Genomic DNA, 25,149 nt, shown 5'->3' with positions numbered 1-25,149 from the left:
GAAAATCAGTGTCTTGGCAGTCACACTGTCAAGATATTACTGAGTGGGTGACCTTTTTTGGCAACTAAGTAATTTTTTTTTTTTTTTTTCTCTTCTGTCTCTGCCTCGACTTTTATGGCCATGCAGTAGAAATGGTTTTTGTTTTGACATGTCTATGTATGAATTTTATTAATATTGTTATGTTTTTAATTTAATTAATTATGTATGTTGTTATTATTTAATTTAAAATTTGTATAATTGATTAATTTATTGAATTATTAATTTATGGTTTTTATTATTATTTTTTACTCTTCTTTCTGTTTTTGTTAAATAGCGCTGCAAAAAGGCACCCACTGAAAATCAGTGTCTTGGCAGTCACACTGTCAAGATATTACTGAGTGGGTGACCTTTTTTGGCAACTAAGTAATTTTTTTTTCTTTTTTATGTAATTCTTTGTTCCCTGAATCTGTTGTTGTCAAAATAAAATTATTTTCTTTCTTTCTTTCTTTCTTTCTTTCTTTCTTTCTTTCTTTCTTTCTTTCTTTCTTTCTTATAGGATCACTTTGTTGTCCGTCTGTCCGTCCGTCCGTCTGTCAAGACCCTTTTTCTCAGGAACACGTGGTAGGTATGAAGCTGAAATGGCAATGCCAGATTTTGTATGGAAAGTGGCGTCTTTTTTTTTTCGCGCGGCCATCGACCAAACTTTGTTTTTTGATTACGAAATAGTGTAACAAACCAAACTTACTATGGCATGTATACCTCTAAACTCAGTCTGAACTGAGTTACGAGCATTAGAAGTTTGATGATTTTACATACTAGATTTGCTTTTTGCGCGCAAGTTTTGTAAGAAATTGCAACAAAATAATGACATTGTATGTGTAAACGAACAATAACATCCATTAAAGGTTCCAGACATCAGTATGCAGCAGAATCAGCGCAATAAAAAAATAGCGCCATATTTTTCTTACAAAACTTGCGCGCAAAAAGCAAATCTAGTATGAAAATCATCAAACTTCTAATGCTCGTAACTCAGTTCAGACTGAGTTTAGAGGTATACAATTAGGCCTCAGCCTCGAACTTAGCGGGCAGCGGGGCGGCGGCGGCGGCGGCGCGGGAGCGGCAGGATCTTATGCGTAAAATCAAATAGACCGGTTCTCGAAAACAGCGGCGCGGCAGCGGGCAACGAGCGGGCAGCGGCGAGGGAGCGGGCAACGAGCGGGCAGAGCGCACTCCTTCTTTTGCCCACAATAAATCGAGCGTTAAGCATAAATTTGAATCCAAATAAAATTGTCGCCGTTGTTCAGACATTTCGTTTGCGAATAAAAACAAATATCTCGACAACACAACCTCGAACACAACACTTCGCCGCTAAAGCGCCGCGCGAGCTGCCCGCTTGTTTCGAGAACGGGTCTGCGTTGCCCGCCCCGCTCCAGCGCCGCCGCCGCTCCCGCCCCGCTGCCCGCTAAGTTCGAGGCTGAGGCCATGCCATAGTAAGTTTGGTTTATTACAATATTTTGTAATCAAAAAACAAAGTTTGATCGATGGCCGCGCGAAAAAAAAAAGACGCCACCTTCCATACAAAATCTGGCATTGCCATTTTCGACACTTGCAAGGGAATCAAAACCTACAGGGTGCTTCCCGTGAACTCAGAATCTTTAAACTTACTACCCATTTCCTCATAAACGCGTAGAGGTATTAAATTGAAATTCATACCAAATACTCAGGTCTATAATACCTTTAAGCTGTAACAAAATCAAACTTCTATGCCAACGCAATCAAAAGAAACAGCAATTTAAGCTGCATATTTTGAAACTCGCAAGTACTCGCAAGGGAATCAAAACCTAAAGGGTACTTCCAGTCGACCTAGAATCTTGAAATTTGGCATGAAGCAACGTTTTATAGCACACATAAAGGAAAAATTCCGAAAACCTTAAATTTTTAGTTACATTACAAAATATATATTTTTTAATAAATATAAACTTATTACTTTTTTCCTCATGAACGCGTAGAGCTATCAAGTTGAAATTCATATCAAATGCATTAAATTAAGGATTACTTAAACGATAAAGAGATCTTTGTCTTAAATTTATGCGCCTCCATCTTTCCCCATTGTAATGTTATGAATTTCATTTTGCAATAAAAATACCATAGTTATGACTCGATTGTCGTAATGAACGAACTTTGTAAACCTTGCAGGTTTGTACGGAACCCTCGGTGCGCGAGTCCGACTCGCACTTGGCCGGTTTTTTTCTTTTGACGTTTATCGCATCTTCGAAATATCCTTAAATATTTTTGTTTTCTAATTTAGGCAGATTCACACTTCCGTCAACACCCTTAATGTTGTTTAATCCCTTACAACAACAGCTGTGACGTAAATCGATGTTTCTACGATAATCCTACTTTGGAAATTAGCTTTCAACCCTTGCCTTCATAGATGGCTTCGTAATTGACATAATTTGTAACATTTCGAACAACTTAAGCCGTTTAGAGATACTTTGATTGAGGCCTTAAGCCGAACGTCCACCGCCGGCTAAACAAAGTGAAAACTAAACTCAGTGAACTAAGCTAAGCTAAACTAGAACTACGTTGTCCGTCCACCAACAAATAAGCTAAAACTACGTTAGTAATGGTCAGTTTGTGCTAGAACATCGAGTTTAAACCGGACGTGATATGGAAGACGACACGAGTGATGACGAGACTTTAGAGGAGGACTATCGTTATAGGGGGTGAGAGGCGCTTAGTTTAGCTGGCTTATTCCACTATTCCCCATTGACAATCCCCGTCAACGGGGATTAGTAAACTTTTTGTTCACTATTCCCCGTTAATGCCAATTGGAGCTTATAATGTTGAAAATAAAGTCCTATAATAACGGGGAATAGTGAACAAAAAGTTCACTCATCCCCGTTGACGGGGATTGTCAACGGGGAATTGTGGAATAAGCCGTTTAGCTCAGTTACGGATCGGCCGCACAACTAAGTTAGTTCCACTTAGCTGGGGCATTTCACGTTTAGCTGGCATAGTTTGCGGTGGACGCACTTGTATGAAAAACTGGCTCAACTATGCGAGCTGAGCTAAACTAACTTAGTTTAGCTGGCGGTGGACAGTCGGCTTTATCCTGCAATGTTATTTCAGTTATAGCCATAAAGTTAATATTCCTTCGAAAATCGGAATAGAGCAACACCCACGAGTTGTCAAAAGAAACCAATTTTGGGTGACACTTGTGGGTCAATGTCAAGAATATTTCACTGTTTTGTACAATATAATATCAATCACTGGTTCAGTCACCACCACGTTTTTGAAGCAATATTTCTCATAAACATCCACGATTTCACTCACGTAAAATCTGAAAATATTTATCAGAGTTCCAATTTTCTGCGTGTCTCTGAACTGTATAATAGTTGCAAAAAACGGTTTAACAACGGCATCACGCATCTCTTTTTATCACACAATGGTGCTGCTAGTGAAATCTCGCTCGCTCGAACTGAGCGATTATTGTTGCTCAATTCCGCTAGAGTATTAACTTTTTGGTTATAGCTCTATCTAGGTACTTATCCTGTTCACACACTTTTGAATGCTGGAAATAGTGAGCGAGACACACAGTCAATATTATCCGATTGTTTACGCAGTAGGTTATTTATAGTATTGAACATCCGAATTTTCAGGCGTAGGAATCTTTCCTCTTATTACTCAGTTTCCGGTTTTCCTAGGGTTAGACTTGAAATACACTCGCGAGCAAAACTATGGAATCACTTACATGAAGTTGTTTCCACGCGAATTTGTGTACTAACGAATTTGTTAGTAACAAAAAAAGTGGCACCATTTTAAAGATTAAACTTTTATCTTTAAATTGATACCAAATTCATTTAAATCACACCAGTATTTAAAAAGATATCCCGGCTGATGTGAAGAAGTAACGAAAAAGACATGTATGAACTGTTTGATACGTCGCGAGTTGCGGCCTATTTACCCCCTATAAAAGCACGCGTTTTTAGATTTTTGCTTTCACACGTTGATTCATACACATCTCCGCTTCTTTTGACACTTTACCTGGGATTCTACACCTTCAGAAGCAGCACAAATCGTTGCACTATTGCAAGAAGGGCTCAGCCAGCGGGCTGTCGCACGTCAGCGCCACATAAGCCAGTCCTGGGTTTCGAAAGTTTTAAGACGCTTTCGGGAGACTGGTGGCTTTATCCCGAGACCAAGTTCTGAACAGCGCCGGCGCACATCGCAGAGGGAAGACCGTTTTTTCATGTCAACCTCTCTATGAAATCGTCATTTGACTGGAATCGATGTCCATCAAGAGCTCAGAAATGTTCGTAGGATAGCTGTTAGCGAGTAGACAGTTTGTCTAAGACATAAGCAATAGAATTTAACTCCAAAAAGGCCTGCCACAGGCTCGAAACTGACGGCAGGTCACCGATAAGCACCCTTTCAATTTGCTCGTACACATCTCGATGGGAAGGCGAGTAATGGAGGCGAGTTCTGTTCTCCGATGAATGCAAACTGTGTTTGCAGGGCAGCAGTCGAAGAGGTCGGGTTTATAGGCGGCCTGAGGAGCGATTTGTGCAGTGCTGGTTCGCTGAAACAGTGGCTTATGGGGGTGGCTTGCTCGACTTAACATCGAGATGTGTACGAGCAAATTGAAAGCGTGCTTATCGGTGACCTGCCGTCAGTTTCGAGCCTGTGGCAGGCCTTTTTGGAGTTAAATTCTATTGCTTATGTCTTAGACAAACTGTCTACTCGCTAACAGCTATCCTACGAACATTTCTGAGCTCTTACTGGACGTCGATTCCAGTCAAATGACGATTTCATAGAGAGGTTGACATGAAAAAACGGTCTTCCCTCTACGATGTGCGCCGGCGCTGTTCAGAACTTGGTCTCGGGATAAAGCCACCAGTCTCCCGAAAGCGTCTTAAAACTTTCGAAACCCAGTACTGGCTTATGTGGCGCTGACGTGCGACAGCCCGCTGGCTGAGCCCTTCTTGCAATAGTGCAACGATTTGTGCTGTTTCTGAAGGTGTAGAATCCCAGGTAAAGAGTCAAAAGAAGCGGAGATGTGTATGAATCAACGTGTGAAAGCAAAAATCCGAAAACGCGTGCTTTTATAGGGGGTAAATAGGCCGCAACTCGCGACGTATCAAACAGTTCATACATGTCTTTTTCGTTACTTCTTCACATTAGCCGGGATATCTTTTTAAATACTGGTGTGATTTAAACGAATTTGGTATCAATTTAAAGATAAAAGTTTAATCTTTAAAATGGTGCCACTTTTTTTGTTCCTAACAAATTCGTTAGTACACAAGATCGCGTGGAAACAACTTCATGTAAGTGATTCCATACTTTTGCTCGCGAGTGTATTTACGCCGTTTTGTATAATATCCGCCGTTAAGCCCATCCTTTACAAGGCATTATGGAAGGTTTGCATTCAGATAGTCGGTGGGCGTAGATACTTTGCGTATTTTGCCTAATAATAATAACCTTGGCAGATTATAAATAAATGAATGTAAATTGATCATTTCGCCCACTGTGTTCAAGGCAATTCACCGCACTCCAATCGCGCCGTCAAATTGTATTTTGTTTGTGTGTTTCAAGATGAACCGAGGACCACAAGACCGTTACTGGTACTGCCTTGAAGAAAAAATCTAGAGATCATTCTTTGTGGCATTCCTCGATTAACTTCCAGCAATGGACTGCCTTGAAATGTTGTTCGTTTTCATCTAACATACGTCACATGATGGTCAAGTAATTTGTAAGAATTGAATGCCGAAGGAACTCATACCATGATGGTTCGTATTTCCACGCTGTTTTGAATAGTGTCTTCCAAAGAATATACCAGCTCTTACACACCAGTAAAAGAGATGAGACTCCAAATTCATACCTTGATAGCATCCATTTGCTGCGCAGCCGCTTTCAGCGCTTTCCCCACAACAATGGCGAACTTAGACCATCCGAATGCCTTGAGCAGCGACACCACAGACTTGCTGATCTTGTACGCTGGTGGAAGAGTCCTGGCAAAGGTGGTGCCCAAGCTGGTACCCTCGTGAGAGGAGCCGCGAGCTCCAGTGCATTTCTGAAACAGAAGATATTGGTGAGGCAAAGGCAATAGTTAACATTATCATCATCAGGTTTACTCTTCATTGCAAGAGTACGCCCTCTCACTAAAGGCAAATCGAAGATTTGGCCAGTCCCCACGCTAGCTAGAGAGCTGCGGAACGTTTCAGGAAAACAATTAACTATTAGTATCTATTAGTAAAGTTTTTTTTAAACAAGCCGTGTAATAAGATTATAAGATAATATACCTAGCGGAATAGAGCAACTAAGAACTGAGCAAGTGAGATGTCACTAGCAGCAACACTGATAGACAGATTTGACAGTTCAGAGGCACACTGAAAATTTCAACTCTGATATTATTTCAGATTTTACGTCAATGAAATCTTTTATGTTTATGAGAAAAGTGCTTCAGAAACGTAGTGACTGCTTCAGTGATTGATTTATTGTAGAAAACAGTGAAATAATCCTGAATTCCTGACACTGATACATTGTCATAAGTGTCATTCAAAATTGGTTTCGTATGACAGCTCGTGGTTGTTGCTCTATTCCGAAGGAATATTAACTTTAGGAATAAGATCGGTGCCTACACCTAGCCTATCTTTAGTAGTAGTCAGACAGTACAGAAGTGGGTAGATATCCTTTCTTTGACTAACCGTAATGTCTCAATAATTCGTACCTAAGTCGGCGAATTACGTGGGCTGTAGTAGCCGTCGTTCGTTTTCAGCCAAATGACGTCCACTGCTGGACAAAGGCCTCCCCCAAGGTTTTCCACAATGAACGGTCCTGCGCTGCCCGCATCCAGGCTCTTCCCGCGACCTTCACCAGATCGTCGGTCCACCTAGTAGGAGGCCTGCCCACGCTACGTCTTCCAGCCCGTGGTCGCCACTCGAGAACTTTCCTGCCCCAACGGCCATCGTCTCTACGAGCTATGTGCCCCGCCCACTGCCACTTGATTTTGGCAATTCTGCGAGCTACATAGTAGTAGTAGCCGTCACATGAAACGAAATATTACAAAAGATTTAGCTACAAAATCTTACGAAAAAAGTTTTGCGCAACAATATGTTCAGTACTTAAGAAGTGATTTATTTCGCCCTTTTGGGGTTTTGCCACAATGTAATTTAAAGCGGTAAATTCCTCATTCTTTAATAGGTAGGTATATCCCTCTTCACAAACGCCTAATGTAGGTAGTCTATTGTATCTATATTCGCGGCGTTTAGGAAAACATATAGGCAGGTAATGTGTCAGATTCCGAGTTGGGAGCCCATGTCTCCGGTTGTAAAGGTCGGTCGGTCTAACTCCGACTTAAAATTGAACGATGTCCCATTGGTCGGTATAGATTTTTTTTTGATTGTAGGTACTACGTCACTGACCGCCAAAATTAATATCGCTATCAATCCACAAAATTAAATTGCCTTAAAGCCTAGCCGTATATCTACGTATACGTAGTATCTATACAGGGTGGAATTTTGTAATGCCACCTGGAGGGAAAGTACTCTTAAAAAATATTGTAGATAGAAAATGTTTCTCAAAGAAAACATTCCTTTATTTTTAAAAAGAAATAGAACTGCATTCAAAGATTTTCAAAAATTTGCTTGCCATACCTGGGCTGGGAATCGAACCAACTAAAATCTGTTAAAAATTACACCCTGTATTTTTATTGCATCGATCGTTAGGGTTAAGTATAAGGATGAAATCTCTCTAACAAACTTGATAAATCAAATGAAAGGAAAACCACGAAATCTTAAATTATTTTAATCATGTACAGAAAATTGTACGTTGAGGTTACTGAAGTTTCGAAATTTTTTCGAAAATCTTTGAATGCAGTTCTCTTTATTTTCAAAAATAAAGGATTTTTTTCTTTCAGCAAAATTTTCTATCTACAGTATTAAGAGTACTTTCCCTCCAGGTGGCATTACAAAATTCCACCCTGTATACGTAGATAAGGGACTAATCGAATCGGTTTTGAAACTAATGTTTTCATTTCATTGTATCATAATCTGCCAGGCATAATATATTCGGTGTCCAAAGAAGGGTGATTCGCCAAACATAACACTAAAAAAAGCTTTTTATCACGCCACATCAAACTTGATGGGATAATAACAATGTGTAGATGCGGTATATTGTTTTAAACTTTCATGGTCACTAACAGATTCATTATTATTGACTGGATTGCTACCTTAATTTCGAGACTCCGATATTTCGGCACTGTTGCAAGCGCCATGATCACGGAGTAACTGATAATTATAATGTGTAGGTACAAAGAATAAACTCTACTTCGTTATTTATTTCTACTGTGTCTAATGTACTTTTATGGTTTCGAAAATTAATGTTAAATACATTTTCGCTTTAATTTTATGAGTATATGTATAGTTACATACTCGTATACCTATTCTATATTTACACCACCCCATTTAGTAGGTACTTAGTAAAACTGTATTCTACTGTAGCACTCTAGCATTTGTACTCGACTTCGTTCGTGTGGTTTTCGATTCATCATACTTCTCCTACCACTGAAATAGACGTCATTTATGATTGTTTTTGTTTTATAGTTATAAAATAGAAAATAAGAAACAAGTAACGAGAGTGGCTATTGAATTATAAACTCAGGGGAAATAAATACTATTGTTTTATGTAAATGGATTTGAAAAATAGTCGAACCAAGTATCTAAAAAATAAGGTCTTCCATACTTATTTCATTACTTATAAATATTTCGTTAGTGCCAAGGAAATTTCTTTATTCTAAAGACAAAGCAGAATTTACATCAACAACTCCTAGTAGACGCGACTTTTGGAAATTTAAGTTTTAATTTTCAGTTAAATCGCTTTCGAGGTTATCTTTCATGTCACTCGCCATATTTCCAAGAGACATTTTTAAATGTAAATAATTAACTTTTTAAAAAAATAAAACCGACTTCAAATGCGTAAACACAAAAAAAAACTAAAAATTAAAAATATTGCGTATAAAAAAGTTCATCCCCAATTTTCCACCCTTGGGGGTGAAATATTTTCTTCAAATTCGCATGAAACCACCCTTTTGATAATACCTATTCAACAAAAAAATAATCGTTCAAATTGATTTATAATCGGCGGAGATATTGCGTATAAAAAAGTTCATCCCCAATTTTCCACCCTTGGGGGTTGTTTTTTCTATTATTAAATTTAAATGGGACCACCCTTGAGGTATTACCTATACGCCGAAAAAAGATTTGTTCAAATCGGTTCATAATTGGCGGAGTTATCGCGTAACAAACATAGAAAAAAAACATACGGGTCGAATTGAGAACCTCCTCCTTTTTTGAAGTCGGTTGAAAACTAGAAATAGACTAATGGTTTTGTCTTACTACTTAATGAATAATAATTGGAGTGCCACGCCTAAACTATACTGGTCATAACAGGAGTCCTAACTAAACATTTTTGAATTAATTAAAATATCTTATTCGAATACCACCCTTACGCCCGTATTCATCAAACATCTATGAGGTCTCACAGTGCACGTGGACAGGGTGACACATGAATCAAACACATAGCTCTATTCAACGCTATGCGTTCGATTTGCTGCTTCACTTAAGCAAGCATCGTTTGTGAATACGGGCGTTAAACTCGCTTCTATGGCGACTAGTAGACTAGTCTGCTTCTCTTTCATGTTTACCCTGAAATTATGACTACAGTGTTAAATCGCACGGAATAATTATACTGCTTTGACCGTTTTTACTGTGTCTAGGTCAATGGCAGATCTTCTTTGATAAACAATAGGTATTGTAACCTACGCCGTAATTGTTTTTTCGATAAAAACAACATGCCTTTATAGAAAAGAACATTTTATTCATTGTACTGCCTTTGTCAGCTTAAAATTAAAATCTGATAACCTTTTGCATTATCTAATACTTAAATTGAAGTTTGTGAAGTCATGTTTCGAGTTAGTAATAATGAATCTGCCTCAAAATTCAAAAAAACTGCAATAACTCGTCCAGAACAAAAATTTACACATCATCGCATTTCTATAAGAAAGTTTTATTAAAATCTAAAAGGCTTTGGAGTGTAAAATTGAAACATTATACAACCAAATTGTTAGTTGAAAAATATTTTGATGCAGCCATGCACTGTAGGAATCTAATATGAATTTAAAGTACAAATTAGTGCTACGAACAAAATAAATAAGACTTTCATTCTTAAAAGCAGCTAAGTATTTGCATATTGATATCCATTGTTGTTTTATCTATCAAATGTTAACTTTTTCACAAAACTGTGTTACTTAAGAAAGCTATTTTAGGTACCAACTGTACGCAGTAAATGTTATTTATTAGTGAAGCTCTACTGCTACGACAAATAAGGTTAGCAAGGCTTTTAAAACCATGTCCGGCTGTTTACCAATTTGGACTGTTTTTTAGGCGTTTAGTCTTTGTAAGCCAGCAAGTTAATGGCGGACGGTTGGGCCTATTAGGACTTTGAAACTTAATTTCCACTTTAAGTCCGGCTCGAAGGACCAAAAGTCTGCTAAATATTACGCCGTTAAGTTTGAGACCCTTTAGACCCACAAAAGAAACTGAGGTGTAACGATACGATTTGCTGATTTGATAATTAAGCAAACCACAAAGGAGTAAAGTTATCATCTTTTTCGATATACCTGTAAATAGGTACTCTCATATTAACTGAATAGTCACGTTTCGTCTTAGGCCTGATCGTCACGTACCATCAGGTACTAAAACGTGCAGACGCATGAAAAACAAACCTGAGAAATGGCTAAAGCATAAAGTTATAAAGTAGCTATAGAGACGCTATCGTATTTTGGGTCGAATCAAAAGTATACTGCAGCTGCTACATTAGTTCTGTAGTCTAACCAAACTTAAAACAAGGTGCACGGATTGCAATGTAGTACGGTTGAACAGAGCGGTATTCGGATCACCAAATCTAATGTGTCACCAAATTTATGTACTATATCGATGGGCTGAAGTAAATATAGTTCCACGATTCTGGAACGTCTAGTGGCAAAAATCAAAAACTTAACCCAGTATTGGTAATTAGCGCCCTCCTCTAATGTCATATTATGTGGTTGTCCAATGTGGCAAAAATCGGAACCAGTGTACGGTATTGACGGCGCCCCCCCTTTCAATGTCACGGGTGGGATGGTTCAGTGTAGGACATCTATACTGAACTTTGATGAAATCTGAGCTTCATTTAATCAATCCCTTCATGTTTTGGCTCATTAAGAGAGTTGGCTTCATGATGATATTTGTAAAGAAGATTCCATACTCACATGAGAGATAAGGGGTAGGTTCCATGCAGCAGCCAACTTGGCCTCAGTGTGGCACGTGCTGTCAGGTCCAAAGAACGCCACCACGCCAAGGTCTCGCATTTGGGTCATCACTCTGTGGACAAGACAAATAAACATAATATGGATAAACGGAGCATAAATTCCACAACTTCGCTGAACATTTCGTAAGTTTCAAACTCCTCTTCGCCTCTTCAAGGCGAGAGTGAGGAAGTTACAGGGCAGGTATATACCATCATAGATTACATCTCACTCGATATCAGATGTGATTTACATGTAGGTGATCAAAGGGCACTAAAATAATAATTTAACTGGAGTCCACTTTGATCACCCAGGGCATCATATCCGTGGGTGATCAAAGGACATTAAATTGTCGCTGGAAGTGGACTTTGATCACCTGGGTCATCAAAGCCAGGTGATCAAAGTGGAATAGACCTAAATTTATCTCCCAGCTGTCGATTGAGTCAATTTCAGCTCGATTCAAATCAGCAGACAGAATCTCGTAAACCTACCCCAAATATATCGATTTCCGTTAAACGCAGTTACGCTTAATTAAAAGCGACGTAGCGAGTCTAAATTAATCTTCCCTAAACACAGATGTTAAGCCCTTTTAATGGCTAACGTGCAAACAATCATCAATCACTTCCTTCAAAATTATACTGAAACAGTTTGTTTCTTTTTACTTTGAAAATACAAATTGCTAATATACCGTTAACACCTCGTGGTAAGCTGAATATGCTTGTGTCACGAGTGAGCTCACCACAATAGTCGTAGACCTGGCAATCGTTGCTTTATTTAATGTGATTCTTTTCCTAATTTTCATTCTGTTTCATCATCATCATCATCTCAGCCATAGGACGTCCACTGCTGAACATAGGCCTCCCCCAATGCTTTCCATGTTGCCCGCTTGGTAGCGGCCTGCGTCCAGCGCCTTCCTGCTACCTTTTTAACTTCATAATTACTGTGTTTAAAATTTTAAATGCATTAACTCAAATACATATTTTATTTATTACACATTTTCCGGTACCTAATTTAATTGTCACTGGAAATGTGTTAATAATATTATTGAATAATACGCGCGGTGTAATAGATGATAATTATTATACAATTAATTATTGATAATTAGCTTAAAAAGCCATCCACACTTCAGGCCTCACCTCCTAATTATCAATTATTTATTTAATTAAGTAGGGATTGTACCGATTTTATCATGGAACCTTTATTAACAATACATACAAGAAACACATTATTCTTGAGTGTTACATTAAAGTGCTTGCGTATTACATTATTACAAAATCTTTTCAAACAAAGATAAACCTAAGCCTTGTACTCATTTACGTTCGTCTTTCATTATAATCTCCAAAGTATTCACAATGTAAATTTACGTTACCTACATGACCCAAATTTACTTTCCCTTACCCTTTCTACAATACTGATATCAATTAAGTACCTACTCAATATTTTCGAAGAGAAATGCTCACGCATATTTTAATTACGGCTAAATATAACATCGTAAACACTTTCTTTCTTACCGCCATCGAAGTATTAAATTGAATAGACAATTAATTTTGTAAAAGGCTTTAAGTAGGTATTTAAGGTCCACGACAAACAAACTGACAATTTTAATTCTAAGCCTAGGCGCAGACCATTGATTTATCGTCGGCCGATAGTTTAGTCGGGCAGTTGATCATTATGGGCATGTATGGAAGTGCGCACACTACACCGATTTGATTTGGCCGATTCTTCATACAATTTAAAATCGGACACAACTATCGGCCAACTAATTAACTTTTTAAAAAAATAAAACCGACTTCAAATGCGTGAACACAAAAAAAAACTAAAAATTGCGTATAAAAAAGTTCATCCCCAATTTTCCACCCTTGGGGGTTGTTTTTTCTATTATTAAATTTAAATGGGACCAACCTTAAGGTATTACCTATACGCCGAAAAAAGATTTGTTCAAATCGGTTCATAATTGGCGGAGTTATCGCGTAACAAACATAGAAAAAAAAAACATACGGGTCGAATTGAGAACAGAACCTCCTCCTTTTTTTTGAAGTCGGTTGAAAATCGGTGGTCTGCGCCTAGTCTAAGAGAGATTGAACTGGTCGTATCCTTACCATCACCTCACTTTGCAATCTTATAGGTTCAGGTCAATGTTTTTTGGTTTAGGTAGTTTTATTTTTGTTTATTTTTATTGGTCACAAAAATTGCCAGTTTTTATTGAGGCAGTCTGTACAAGAATATAAGAGTAGATAGTCCTTAGAATTAGGTACTAGCAATTTAACAATTTGGTTACCTTGGTTGGTTATTTAACAACCGCAGTCTCAGGTGGGTGAAATCGCTTTGTTTACATTATTTTCAGTTTGCTTAGAACATTTGAGGGTTGAGTTAACCTGAAAAGAAACGAATCATATTTCTTTTTACTCGGAAGGGTACGTAATCCGATTGAGATATTTCTTCCGCCTACAGCTCATAAGCCCAACCCAGCTGCTGTTACAAGCCACACGATAGAAAAATAAAACTATGTAACGGGACTATTCCCACCTCTCGTTCCCACAGCTGCAACTCCTGTGTAGCCAGGATCTACAGCTTGACCGCCAATAAAATCCCAAGCAGTGAAGGTCAAGTTTGTCCCGGGGGAAAGTTAACTGTCATTGGACCCGCAATGAAATTAATCAGAAGAGCATAGGAGGAGTTCGAAGTTAGGGTTCGACTTCCCTATACTAGTTAAGACGCAAAAAGAGTGTTAGTAATAGACCTTTTCGATTTAGAGTTAACCGTAAAATTTTATTCCAATCATATCAGAATAGGTCCACTTGGCACGTACCTAAACAGCTTTGTCTTCGTTCGTTTCTTTATTCATGTTCTTAAAGTACGTGCGATATATCAGATTAGGTACATGACTTTAGTAACGTTTGCTCAGTAGAAAGGCGAGATTATATTTTTTTCACTGTTACTGCTTATTGAATGATCAAACGAACTTACCAAGTGAAGTTCGATCTAAATTATCCTGTTTTCGCCGAAGAGATTTATTTTACCATGTAGTACCCCTGTACGACAACCCAATCCGCACACAATATTCAGCGTAGTAGTAGTAAAAAACAAAAGAGCGGGCAACCCCACCCCTACCACGCTGTGGGCTCGGTGTCCGAGCGGTCTCATTATATTTAGAGAAGAGATGACATTGACGTTTACCTCCAGGGAAGAAGATATAGAAATCTTCGGGTTGGGAGGGACCTTAAATCTCTTCGGCGAAAACAGGATAATTTAGATCGAACTTCACTTGGTAAGTTCGTTTGATCATTCAATGTTGGGTCTAATTCTCGTCACTACACTGCACAACTTAAAATAATTACGTTTTTTGTCGGTAAAAACGTCCTGGTGACGTCACTTAAGCATTTTTCTTATACTGCGTGCGGTCGTTGCGCGTGCGCACAAAGGAATGAGACCGCTCGGACACCGAGCCCACAGCGTGGTAGGGGTGGGGTTGCCCGCTCTTTTGTTTTTTACTACTACTACGCTGAATATTGTGTGCGGATTGGGTTGTCGTACAGGGGTACTACATGGTAAAATAAATCTCGGAGGCGAAAGCAGGATAATTTAAATTTACCGTTATATGAATCACACAAGCTGTAGCAACTGCACTGCCAACGAATACGTGATCTATCATAAATGCAAATTCGAGGAATAAAAATGCGTTCAAATTGTACATTATCTGTCACATCCAACGCCCCTAATATATTCTTTGTACCCAAAACGAGATTCAAAAGGATCAGTAGGTTACTTTACGAGTGAAGTAAATTTCTTTTCAAAGTTCAATATAGGTAATTTTGTTGATAAACGCTCTTTATCTGCGGTCTGGGACTGTGGGTTAAGACAGAACTGATTTACACCCGTACTCACAAACGATGCTAGCTTAAGTGACGCAGCAAATCGAACGCACAGCGTTGAATAGAGCTCTGTGATTGGTTAATGTGTGACCCTGTGCGTCCACGCGAACTGTAAGACCTCATAGTAATGTTTGTGAATACGGGTGTTAATGGGAGAATGCTTTTAAAGAAACATTGTGGCATCATCTACAATTGTAGTGCCATTTTGCAACAAAGTTGTTGTTGCACAGTAAATTGTAGACAAATACGTTGAAGGTTGAAGGTCACTGGTTGTAAAGTCCAATTCTGTTTTCTAAAGGAAATATATTAAATTCTTTTGCTACCAGTCCTGGGGTTGTGTGTGTGTAAGTGATCAGAGGTGGAATTGTGTAAAGCAATCGTTATCATTTGACAGTTCATAACGTACGATTATTCTGTCAAACGCTTTGTTTAACTGACTTTGTCGTACGTTATGAACTGTCAAATGATTACGATTGCTTTACACAATTCCACCTCTGAAACTTTTAAGTGATCTTTAATGCGGCGCACATTAACACCAGCCTTAGGTACTAATTAATTATACATTCCACTCATATCACTCTAGGAGTTACTCCTAAACTGAAGTAATGTACCTACACGAGAAAGAGAGATGAGATGGCTTATACTGAAAGTACTTAGGTATTCTTTGGGGCCTTAGGAACAGAATTATGAGATGAGTTACTGTCATTGTGCTTGCTACCAGCTTTGGCATACTCCTCCCCAGTCTATGGCGCGAGCCACGCAACGTCAGGTGTAGCACATTTGCTCCAAACTCATCGCTCGTAATGCCTCTTTCCCTTTTCATTTCGGCATTCAATTGAATCCCATCTCCAAAATCAATAGGTTGTTAAAACCTTATCTTAAAGTAAGACTTCCTTGTCCATAGGTAAGTGCGTGCGTGGACGGCCCGCATCGGCGGCTAAGAATCGCAGGCGCAGCCCAGGCAGTAGGCTTGAGTCGTGGTTGACAGCAGCAAGGTATAGCTAAATTATCTCCAAATGAAATTTTCTGTCCATAAACAAATAAACCCTACCTTGATGATGATCCGAAACCTTAGTTTTTTAGACAGAATCTCAATGGCATAAAATGTATCGTTGTAAAACGCCGCACATAATAACTGTTCGCAAGCCAGGCGAAAAATGTGTAGTATACCTCCTCCCAATTTTCCGTTCGTAGTAACTCCCGTAGTATTTAAAAACTTACCTTAAAGTAAGTATCCTTGTCCATAGGGAAGTGCGCGCGTGGACGGCCCACGTCGGCAGCTAAGAAGCGGAGGCGCAGCCCGGGCAGTAAGCTCGAATCGCGGTTGACAGCAGCAAGGTATAGCTAAACTATCTCCAAATGAAGTTGTCTGTCCATAAAAAAATAAACCTTACCTCAAAGTAAGGCTGTCCTTGTCCATAGGTAAGTGTGCGCGTGGACGGCCCACGTCGGCAGCTAAGAATCGCAGGCGCAGCCCAGGCAGCAAACTGGAGTCGCGGTTGACAGCTGCCACCGCCAACGGCATGGCGCCCAGCACTGTCTGTGAATAATAACCAAGTATAAGAATAAGAATACTTTATTCAGCATAAAAAGAAAAATACAGTACATAACATTAAACTACAAGCTATGCTGAAGAGGCGTCCGCTCAGCAATATTCGCGACATAACAAGCGCCATGTCGAGAAGCTGGTTTTCAGCGGGAACCAACACACGATGAGGATTGCGGATTGCGCGCCCTCTAGACCATATCGAGGCGGTTTGATGATGTATAGACAATTTAAAATACTCTATTACAGCTAGGCCGGCTCGCCTCGCAGACTACCAGCCAAGAAGGCAAGGCAAGTGAGTAAGCATCCTATCATTGCCAGTAAATTCAGATACAGTGCGCATAAATGGAACATGAAAAAGGAAAAACCTATCCGTTTCTCGAAATACCAGTCCCATTTTTAATAATTTCAGTACCTACATACTTACCTATACACAGTACTTATACCGTACACAATCTGGGAAAATTGTGTAAGTACATACTAACTTCCTTTCCCATTATAGTGGTGTTTCAAAAGACTTAATTTTGCGACAATAGGCAGCCTAAATGATGTTCTTTCAGGTTCGGTGTTTCGGCTATACAATAGGTAGGTAATAATAGGATGGTTGTGTTATATTTTCTGTAGCTAAATAACGGTTAGCGTGCCTAGAAATAATGTTTATTGGAAATCCAAGCACTCCTATAACTTCCCAATATAAATCATCCCTTTAAAACTTTTATCGACAAATATTGCTTTAGCGGAATTTGTAAAATTCATTTCCAGTTAGCAAAAGTAAATGCTAACATAAATCTAGATGTATTGGAAAGTTCCAGCATTTCGATTTTCAAATAGGCGTAAATTTAAACGCTGTAGACTGGAAAACAAGTCTGTAAATTCAGACTGAGGTGATTACTAGGCCCAATTTGCTTTTGTTGCTACCTACTAACGTCAACCACAGCTAGAATCCCTAGATTAGAGAGTTCCTCGGAGACATAAACTCATTAAGTAAATTTGAAACCTATTTGATTCTCAGGACAACAAAGAGAAAAATAATTTGTATGTTACGATTTGATTAGGAAAGTATAAACCCTGAATATAATTTGTTTGTTGGTGGTAGGGCTTGCTCTAAGTCCGCCTGGCTAGCTACCACCATCTCACCTAAATCTGTCGCCATAACAACAATGTTAACAAGTGTTCTGTCAGTTAAAGGTAAGATAGCCATTTCCTCCGTGGTTGAGGATTCCGGGTGAAGCTCGCTTCCATCTTCGACCTGATCAGCACTTACCATCAGGTAAGATACAGGCCAAGAGCTTCCTCGTTGTGGATAAAAAAAAATGTTTTTCTTGTCGTGTTGACAAATACTTAACCTACACAGCGTCAGCCCAAAACTCCGCCACAAGAGTGGCGTTGTCAGGCACGCAGGGCACGACATCATGTGCTTTGTCGACTGGGAACCAAAACCACTAATACATATAATAATTTTAACAACCTGATTACTGGAAATGAAGATTGTTCACTGAATTATAGATATACCACAGACCTATGTCGGTTCATAATGTCCGTGTTGTATATCTAACTATAAACAGCTAGAAGATGGAACTACCTATCCTGAAATTATAGAAACGAGACGATAAGTATATCGACAAAATCTTTTCATTCATAAGGCTTTTCTAGTAGGAGACACAAAATGAATCCTAAGTTGCCAGATGGTCGGGATTTGGCGAGAATCTCCCGAATGTTTGTATGTCCTCCCAAATCCCGATAAAAAATCACCCGAAGGAAAAACACTACCCTTTTCATTTTAATGTTTGCTAGCACTTGGCCAGTAACAATAGGTAATAATGTTTAATGTTTCTCTTTTAAGATATTTAATATTATTGTCTCTCCCAACCAAAGTCCCAAAACCCAAAGTTGTTACTTGAGCGTTTTATTTAATAAAATTTTAGCATTGTTACACAATACGCCTGAGTTTGTACAGAAAACTACTTAAAAGCAACCGAACTATTCCCTTTTCATAATTAAAAGTTTAAATTAATAAGTTATGAAGCCACCTTCTCAGTATTCGGTTTGTACCTAATCTAAAATTTGTGTCACGAGCTTCGTCTCTTCAGATTCCTCAAATGCTTTTCATTTAGTGAATTGAGTCACTGCCTTAGGAACTTAAGAATTTACTGGAATTCTAAGGATACCAACTGCCATTTTCTAATAATCTAGTTTCTGTTATTTGACTTCATTCATGAATAATTTTATTTACCTACTCACAAAACGGAACTCGAAGAGAGTTCGATTATTAGAATCGTAGTAAGTAGTCGTATTTGTTTCTATCTAAATAGTGTAAAAGCAACTCTCGGTTTGAGTTTACTTAACTGTTCTCTAAAATTTGCAAAACGACGTCACCAATTCTAATACTGTATATTTATCTTCTCTTTCTTTTAATTTTATAGATTGACAATCTTATCTTAAGCCTGCTATGAACGTTAAACATGTTTAACTTCAGTGTGCCTACCATGAGTTTACGTTAGGTGAGCTCGCTAGCGAATACGTCAAAAAATTCTATGAAGATTTTATTTCTTGAAAGTAGCCGCTAGGGGCGCTGCACAATATGTCATACATTTAAATGTCATTTTTTTACGCAGTCGCTAGCGAGCACACCTAACGTAAACTCATGGTAGGCACACAGAATTCAAGCAAAACTGCTACATATGATGTGGAGAAACCTATAAATAATGCCTCACGTATACCAAATACGCTATTATTACCTACTTCCACAGTAACCAATGTAATAAAAATAAGTGTAACTAAGTCTCAGATTTATTTCGGTAGACAAATACCAACCCTTTGTAACAGTCAAACAAACGGCTTTCGACTTTTGTAATAACATGAACATACAGTTAGCGCAGCCCCACGCGTTGCTTGCCTACTCGTTTATTGAAGTGAAATATTAGGTTTCGTGGAAACTCAAAAAATAATAATACTTTCTTCTAATTTTCTCGCAATAATGGCAGATTGGCAGACACGAAGACCGTAATAATTTTCATAATATTACTCACTTAACGCTATATTAGAGATTAATCTTCTTGATAAAGTACTCCGATTTCACGTGAAGTTTATCGCGTTTTTGTACTATAGCACATTTTAAAAAGCGGGTACCTAAGCAACCTAAGTGCCCATTAAAATGAAATTGGTTAATTTTGTTTTATGTTCTTTAATAATGATTTTTCTTTTCTTTGTCGTCGTCTTGCTTTCTTGGGTTAGAATGTCCTAACTAAAATGAAAGTCTTTACCTATTTCTGTTTTTACTTGGCTTTCATGAACGTTACTTTTCTTTTATTTCCTTTAAAAAATATTTCTTTGTTATTGCATTGAAAGGACATGTTTCTATCTATTAGATATAATTAGTAAATAACGTGAATTGTGTAGCTAAGTCACTACATGAGCTACCATTAATTTTACTGACAAGCAAATCCTCAATAATATACCATTCCTTTTTGTCTCTAATTATAATATTTATCATCAAGAGATTATGTCTAGAGTTACTAGCTTAAAGCCGGGTCTCCAGCGCATGTTTTGCCCTAACATGTAAACGTTCAACAAAATTTCCTACAAAAAATTTTGAATGTTGTAATTTTTTGTTGATTTTGTAGGGCAAAACACGCGCTGGTGTCCCGGCTTAAGCTTTTTCACTCTTTTGCACAGTAGGACCTCTAGCGTGAACAACTTTCGTCTTTGAATCGTTTGCGAATTCGACAAAATTCGATACTCAACCTTCGAATTAAACGATGACAATTTTAATTCTCAAAATAAGTTTCGTGCAACCATTTCTCATACTAAGTTCACTTTAAGACACGTTCACGCTGTTGTAGTTTTCGTGCTAAATCTTTTGATGGCGATTCGAATACGCAAACGATTCGAACTCGAAAGTTTTTCGTGCTAGCCGTACAGCCCGACTAGGGTTGCCAGGTGTCCGGCTTTAGCCGAAAAAATCGGAGGTCTGCGCCTAGGCTTAGGTTTAGGTACCTTGACATGCCGTCGCCTGTACCTATAGTAACAGAGATACTGTAAATCTTAAAATATCTAAGTAATCGTCTGACTCAAAAACGTAATTTCGCAAAGTAGATTGAAATAGGTTCGAGTATTAATTATAATAGAATTATTTTAGTTTGAGAATTAAATTTTATAATAGAATTTCTATTAAGCCCAAAGTATTAACTACTTTGTCTTATAGTTTCGTATAATAATTCAATTTGAGAAAATTATACTACAGTAAGTACTAAATCACAGGTCGATTCTGTGGCTAATCTTCTGAATAAAAGCAGGCCTGTTCATCTCCGCGAGTTTACATCGAAAACAAAACACGCACGATGGCCCACCTACAGGATACTATTCGACAAGGCCTCACATACGAGCGAACATTGACTCACGCACGCGTATTCTTGTGTATGATGGAAGAAAATGGTGTACTAAATACTGTGCAGTATTTAACTGCCTAAATAATAATAAAAACACAGAATGTACTTTTTTAAGTTGCCTCAAGACACTGAGAGGTAAATAAGTAGTTAATATTATTCATGATAATTCATGCTAAATCATGTATTTCCTCCGCCATTTTCCGCAGTTTGGCACCTCACGTCACATCATTTTACCGAAGTCAGCCCTATAGCTTCGGCGCAGTGCCGATCACTGACGTTTGTCAACAAAATGGTGCTTGACTCTTGAGACAAGCTAAATTACACCATATTGTTAATGACATTGAGCATACATGTTTTTAAATACCTTCGCAAAGTAAAACTTCTGTACCTACGTACCTAGTACTTATTATTATTCTGTGATAAAAGTAACTATAGTCTAGCACTTAACTTAGTCAATGCCTGAGGTATGGGAGGGGCATGGGAGGCCCAAATCAAAGTACCTATTAAGAGTGGATTTACCACAACACAATATTATGTACATATATGTAAAGTCCAGTGGGCTTAACCATAAAAGCCGGACTTTGTGCTTCATTTGGCCGGACATTTTACAATTAGTGTCAGCTCATAAGTGAGTGAGTAATATCATCATCGGTTGCTAACCAACATCCTGATGCGACCTGATGCGTGCGCTTCATATGATTCTGTGGCTCGACTTTCGCCTGGCGCGGCAATCAAATAAAAAGCCTAACAAAAGCCGGACAGGCCGGACAACGCAATTTTTGGCCGGACAAGTCCCTAAAAAGCCAAACATGTCCGGCTAAAGCCGGACGCCTGGCAACCCTAAGTGGACTACGGGAACGGAATAATTCATGTTTTCCAACTTCATCAGCAACTCATATTTTGTCATGGGAGTTTGAAAGGGGTCCCCTTTTATCTCCCAATCAACCAAATTTAAATGACCTGACCTTTATCAAAGGACCATAGAGTAAGGAAAACTTCAATGTTAATATTCGCCGAACTGTGGGCTGAGTGTGAGTTTACATTAAACACACTTACAAAATGTATGAAAACTTTAGTTTTTGAACGTTTCCCGATAGTACAATCCGTCATACATTTAATGTCATTTTTTGACGCGCACACTAGTGAGCGCGTTTGATGGAAACTCACACTAGGCTCTCTGAACGTTAGATATTATTATTAGAAAGAGTTATTAAAGTTGTTTTGCACTAGACACATCTCCACGTCTCTCTATTATTAGGTATTATTACTTTTCTTGGAAATAAGTAGTCATTACGTTGTTTGTAACATAGTTTTCTTGGATTACTTAATAGGCTAGTTGCCTAAAAAAATTTTTTAGTCCGTAATGTTTAATATCAAAAAATATTGGACACGTATATTTTTATTTGTCAATCTAACAAATAATTACATAGTTATGGTGCGTTGAAGTTGCGCACGACGTCACAACGTGCGGCATTTTTAAGCAAGCGTTGACGTCACGGGCCTCTTCTTATGAACTTTGGGGCGCTTTATCTCTTTAAATTTTCATTAGTTTGAAAAAGTGAAAAATACGTGTAGAGTATTTTTTTATAAGTTAACTGACGGACTAATTAAAACTCTTGCTTTTTGACCCAGGCAACATCCCCATTGTCGGTGTCACTCACACTTTAATAATATCTAAATAATACTAGCTGTGTCCGCGACTTCGTATGAGTGAAAATAGTTTACATAATACTTCCTGTTTTTACAACATTTTTCTTTACTGCTCCGCCTCTATTGGCTATAGGGTGATGTTAATAGCCTTTCTCGATAAACACAAAATTAAGTTTTCAAATCGAATCAGTAGTTCCTAAGATTAGCGTGTTGAAGCAAACAAACTCTTCAGCTTTATAATTACACATCTTTATTTCACGATTAAGTACTTAGATATTTATGTATCATGTCGTCTACCTACGTCTTAATTAGGCAGTTCTAGTTCCATTACTTTTGCGCATGCTGCGGGCTACGTGCCTGTCTTTAATCTACACCACAGGTTTTTGTGAGGAAAGGGTAACCAACAGCAAAAAGTACCTAATTTATTGTTAGGATAACGTGTTGTGTAAGTTGCCTAACTTTTGATCAAGCACTAACAAATTGGTAACATTTATTAGGAGTCCCAAATCGAGCCTTGTATTTTATGTTTTGCATTTAAAGGCACACACATGCTTATATTTGGTATAATATTATGTTTTTGGCATAAATTACTATGACTTAGATTCCAATTCTTTGCACGTACCAGCAAACAATTTGTAATGCTACGAAAATGTTGTCTAAAAACAAATAATTGCAATAATAATTAATTTAGCTAGAAAATGTACTTACCGGACTTCTCCCATAAGCGCCCAGGAATCCAATCGTAATTGTTTTCTCGTCTGTCCAATTCTGTGCCACGGGAGGACACACCTTAGCGCCGCCACAGTCACTGTTCACCATCTGATACAGATTCACCCCATCCGAATCTATCATGTCCACCGTGACTTTCTCTTCAATAAGATTAGTGGTCACTCTAGAGTAAATATTATTCAAATATATGGAATTCAAATTATTATTCACAAATACAGTCTCGTTTCCATTCGTATTGTTTTGGGCTTCACATGTTTTCTTCAAAATCAAACGTGGTTCTGGTAAGGTATTAGTAGCATTAACATCTTCAGTTATATTGTAGATCAGTTCGTCATCGAAATCCCTTTTGAAATCGTTTTCAAGGGTAGCATTGAATAGAAGCATTTTGGCATTTGCTTCATTGTTACTAGAGTTGTGGGGTTTAGCACAAATTTCGTAAATAAGAAGAAGGAGGAAGTGGAAAGTCATGTGGATCGCCATGGTTTCAGTTCATCTTCGATCGGTCCGAATTGAGATGGAATCTGAAAATAAAATAAATTTTATTATGAGTAAGTAGGCTAGTAAAATAAGGACAAAGAAAAATAAAATTGTTTGTGACAAAATACAATATTTTTCCATCTAAATGGAAACTATCTCCACCTTCAATCGTGTGGGTTGTGACAATTGTGTTTGCAAGGCTAAGTATAGGGAGACCGAGGAGAGTTGACACATTGACGATTTTTAGAAACTTATTACCTAACTACTAACGAGCTCGTAACAGTGCGCGCTTTTTAGTTCAAGTCTCGAGCTAACAAAGTCGTGCTGTTTAGCTCGCTGATTTATACTAATATTATAAATGCGAAAGTAACTCTGTCTGTCTGTCTGTCTCGCTTTCACGCCTAAACCACTGAATCGATTTTGATGAAATTTGGCAGGGAGATAGTTTGAGTCCCGGGAAAGGACATAGGATAGTTTTTATCCCGGTTTTTGAAACAGGGACTCGCGCAATAAAGTTTTTCTGTGACAGACAAATTTCCACGCGATCGAATCCGCGGGCGGAAAGCTAGTAGTTAATAACTTCCAAAAAATCGACAATGTCTCTGAAAACTCTCCTCTGTTACAACTCTCCTCGGTCTCCCCTACGTCTAGCGCTTAACTGACAACCCTGAGACATGGGAGTGGCACGGGAAGTGTTCCTTTTTGACGGTCCAACATCAGTGAGACTTCAAATCGCCTTCAGATTTGTTTGCTCTGTCACGTCATAGTCAATGTCAGCCCTCCCGTGCCACTCCCTTGCCTCAGACACTGACAAACGATGCTTGCTTATGTGACGCAGCAAATCGAACGCACAGCGTTGAATAGAGCTTTGTGATTGGTTCATTTGTCACTCTGTGCATCCAGGCGCAATGTGAGACCTTATAGTAATGTTTGTGAAAACGGGCGTGACTCAGTTAACACATTCCGACATTCGATCTAAAGTTGATGTTTCGACAAGGTTGTTTCGTTAGAATCCGTAATGATTCGGTAGACATATTTGTTCAGGCCGTAGCTGACCCTCAATCTATATTGTTGAAGAATAAAAAGGGAACGTTTTGAATAAAATATTAAGCCCTGAGATTTTCTGATTGTCTGAGGCTTGATCCGGACTAATCCAAACCATAA

At 38.4% G+C, this 25,149-nt stretch overlaps 1 protein-coding gene across 1 annotated transcript in view; it reads right to left on the bottom strand.

Moving 5' to 3' along the window:
* LOC114349709 (Guanylyl cyclase at 32E) overlaps nucleotides 1-23,988 on the bottom strand; it is a 71,098-nt gene extending 47,110 nt beyond the window's left edge. Inside the window, exons 1-4 of the mRNA XM_028300179.1 lie at nucleotides 23,488-23,988; nucleotides 16,590-16,735; nucleotides 11,288-11,399; nucleotides 5,861-6,052 (exon numbers count right to left, since the gene is read on the bottom strand). Of these exons, the coding sequence (XP_028155980.1) occupies nucleotides 5,861-6,052; nucleotides 11,288-11,399; nucleotides 16,590-16,735; nucleotides 23,488-23,988 (951 nt within the window). The remainder of the gene's footprint in view (nucleotides 1-5,860; nucleotides 6,053-11,287; nucleotides 11,400-16,589; nucleotides 16,736-23,487) is intronic.
* Nucleotides 23,989-25,149: the final 1,161 nt, after the last annotated feature.

The sequence above is a fragment of the Ostrinia furnacalis genome, unplaced genomic scaffold (assembly GCF_004193835.3).
Source record: "Ostrinia furnacalis isolate ACB-3 unplaced genomic scaffold, ASM419383v2 OfSCF0704, whole genome shotgun sequence".
Taxonomy (NCBI): domain Eukaryota; kingdom Metazoa; phylum Arthropoda; class Insecta; order Lepidoptera; family Crambidae; genus Ostrinia; species Ostrinia furnacalis.
This window is presented reverse-complemented; position numbering and strand designations above follow the sequence as displayed.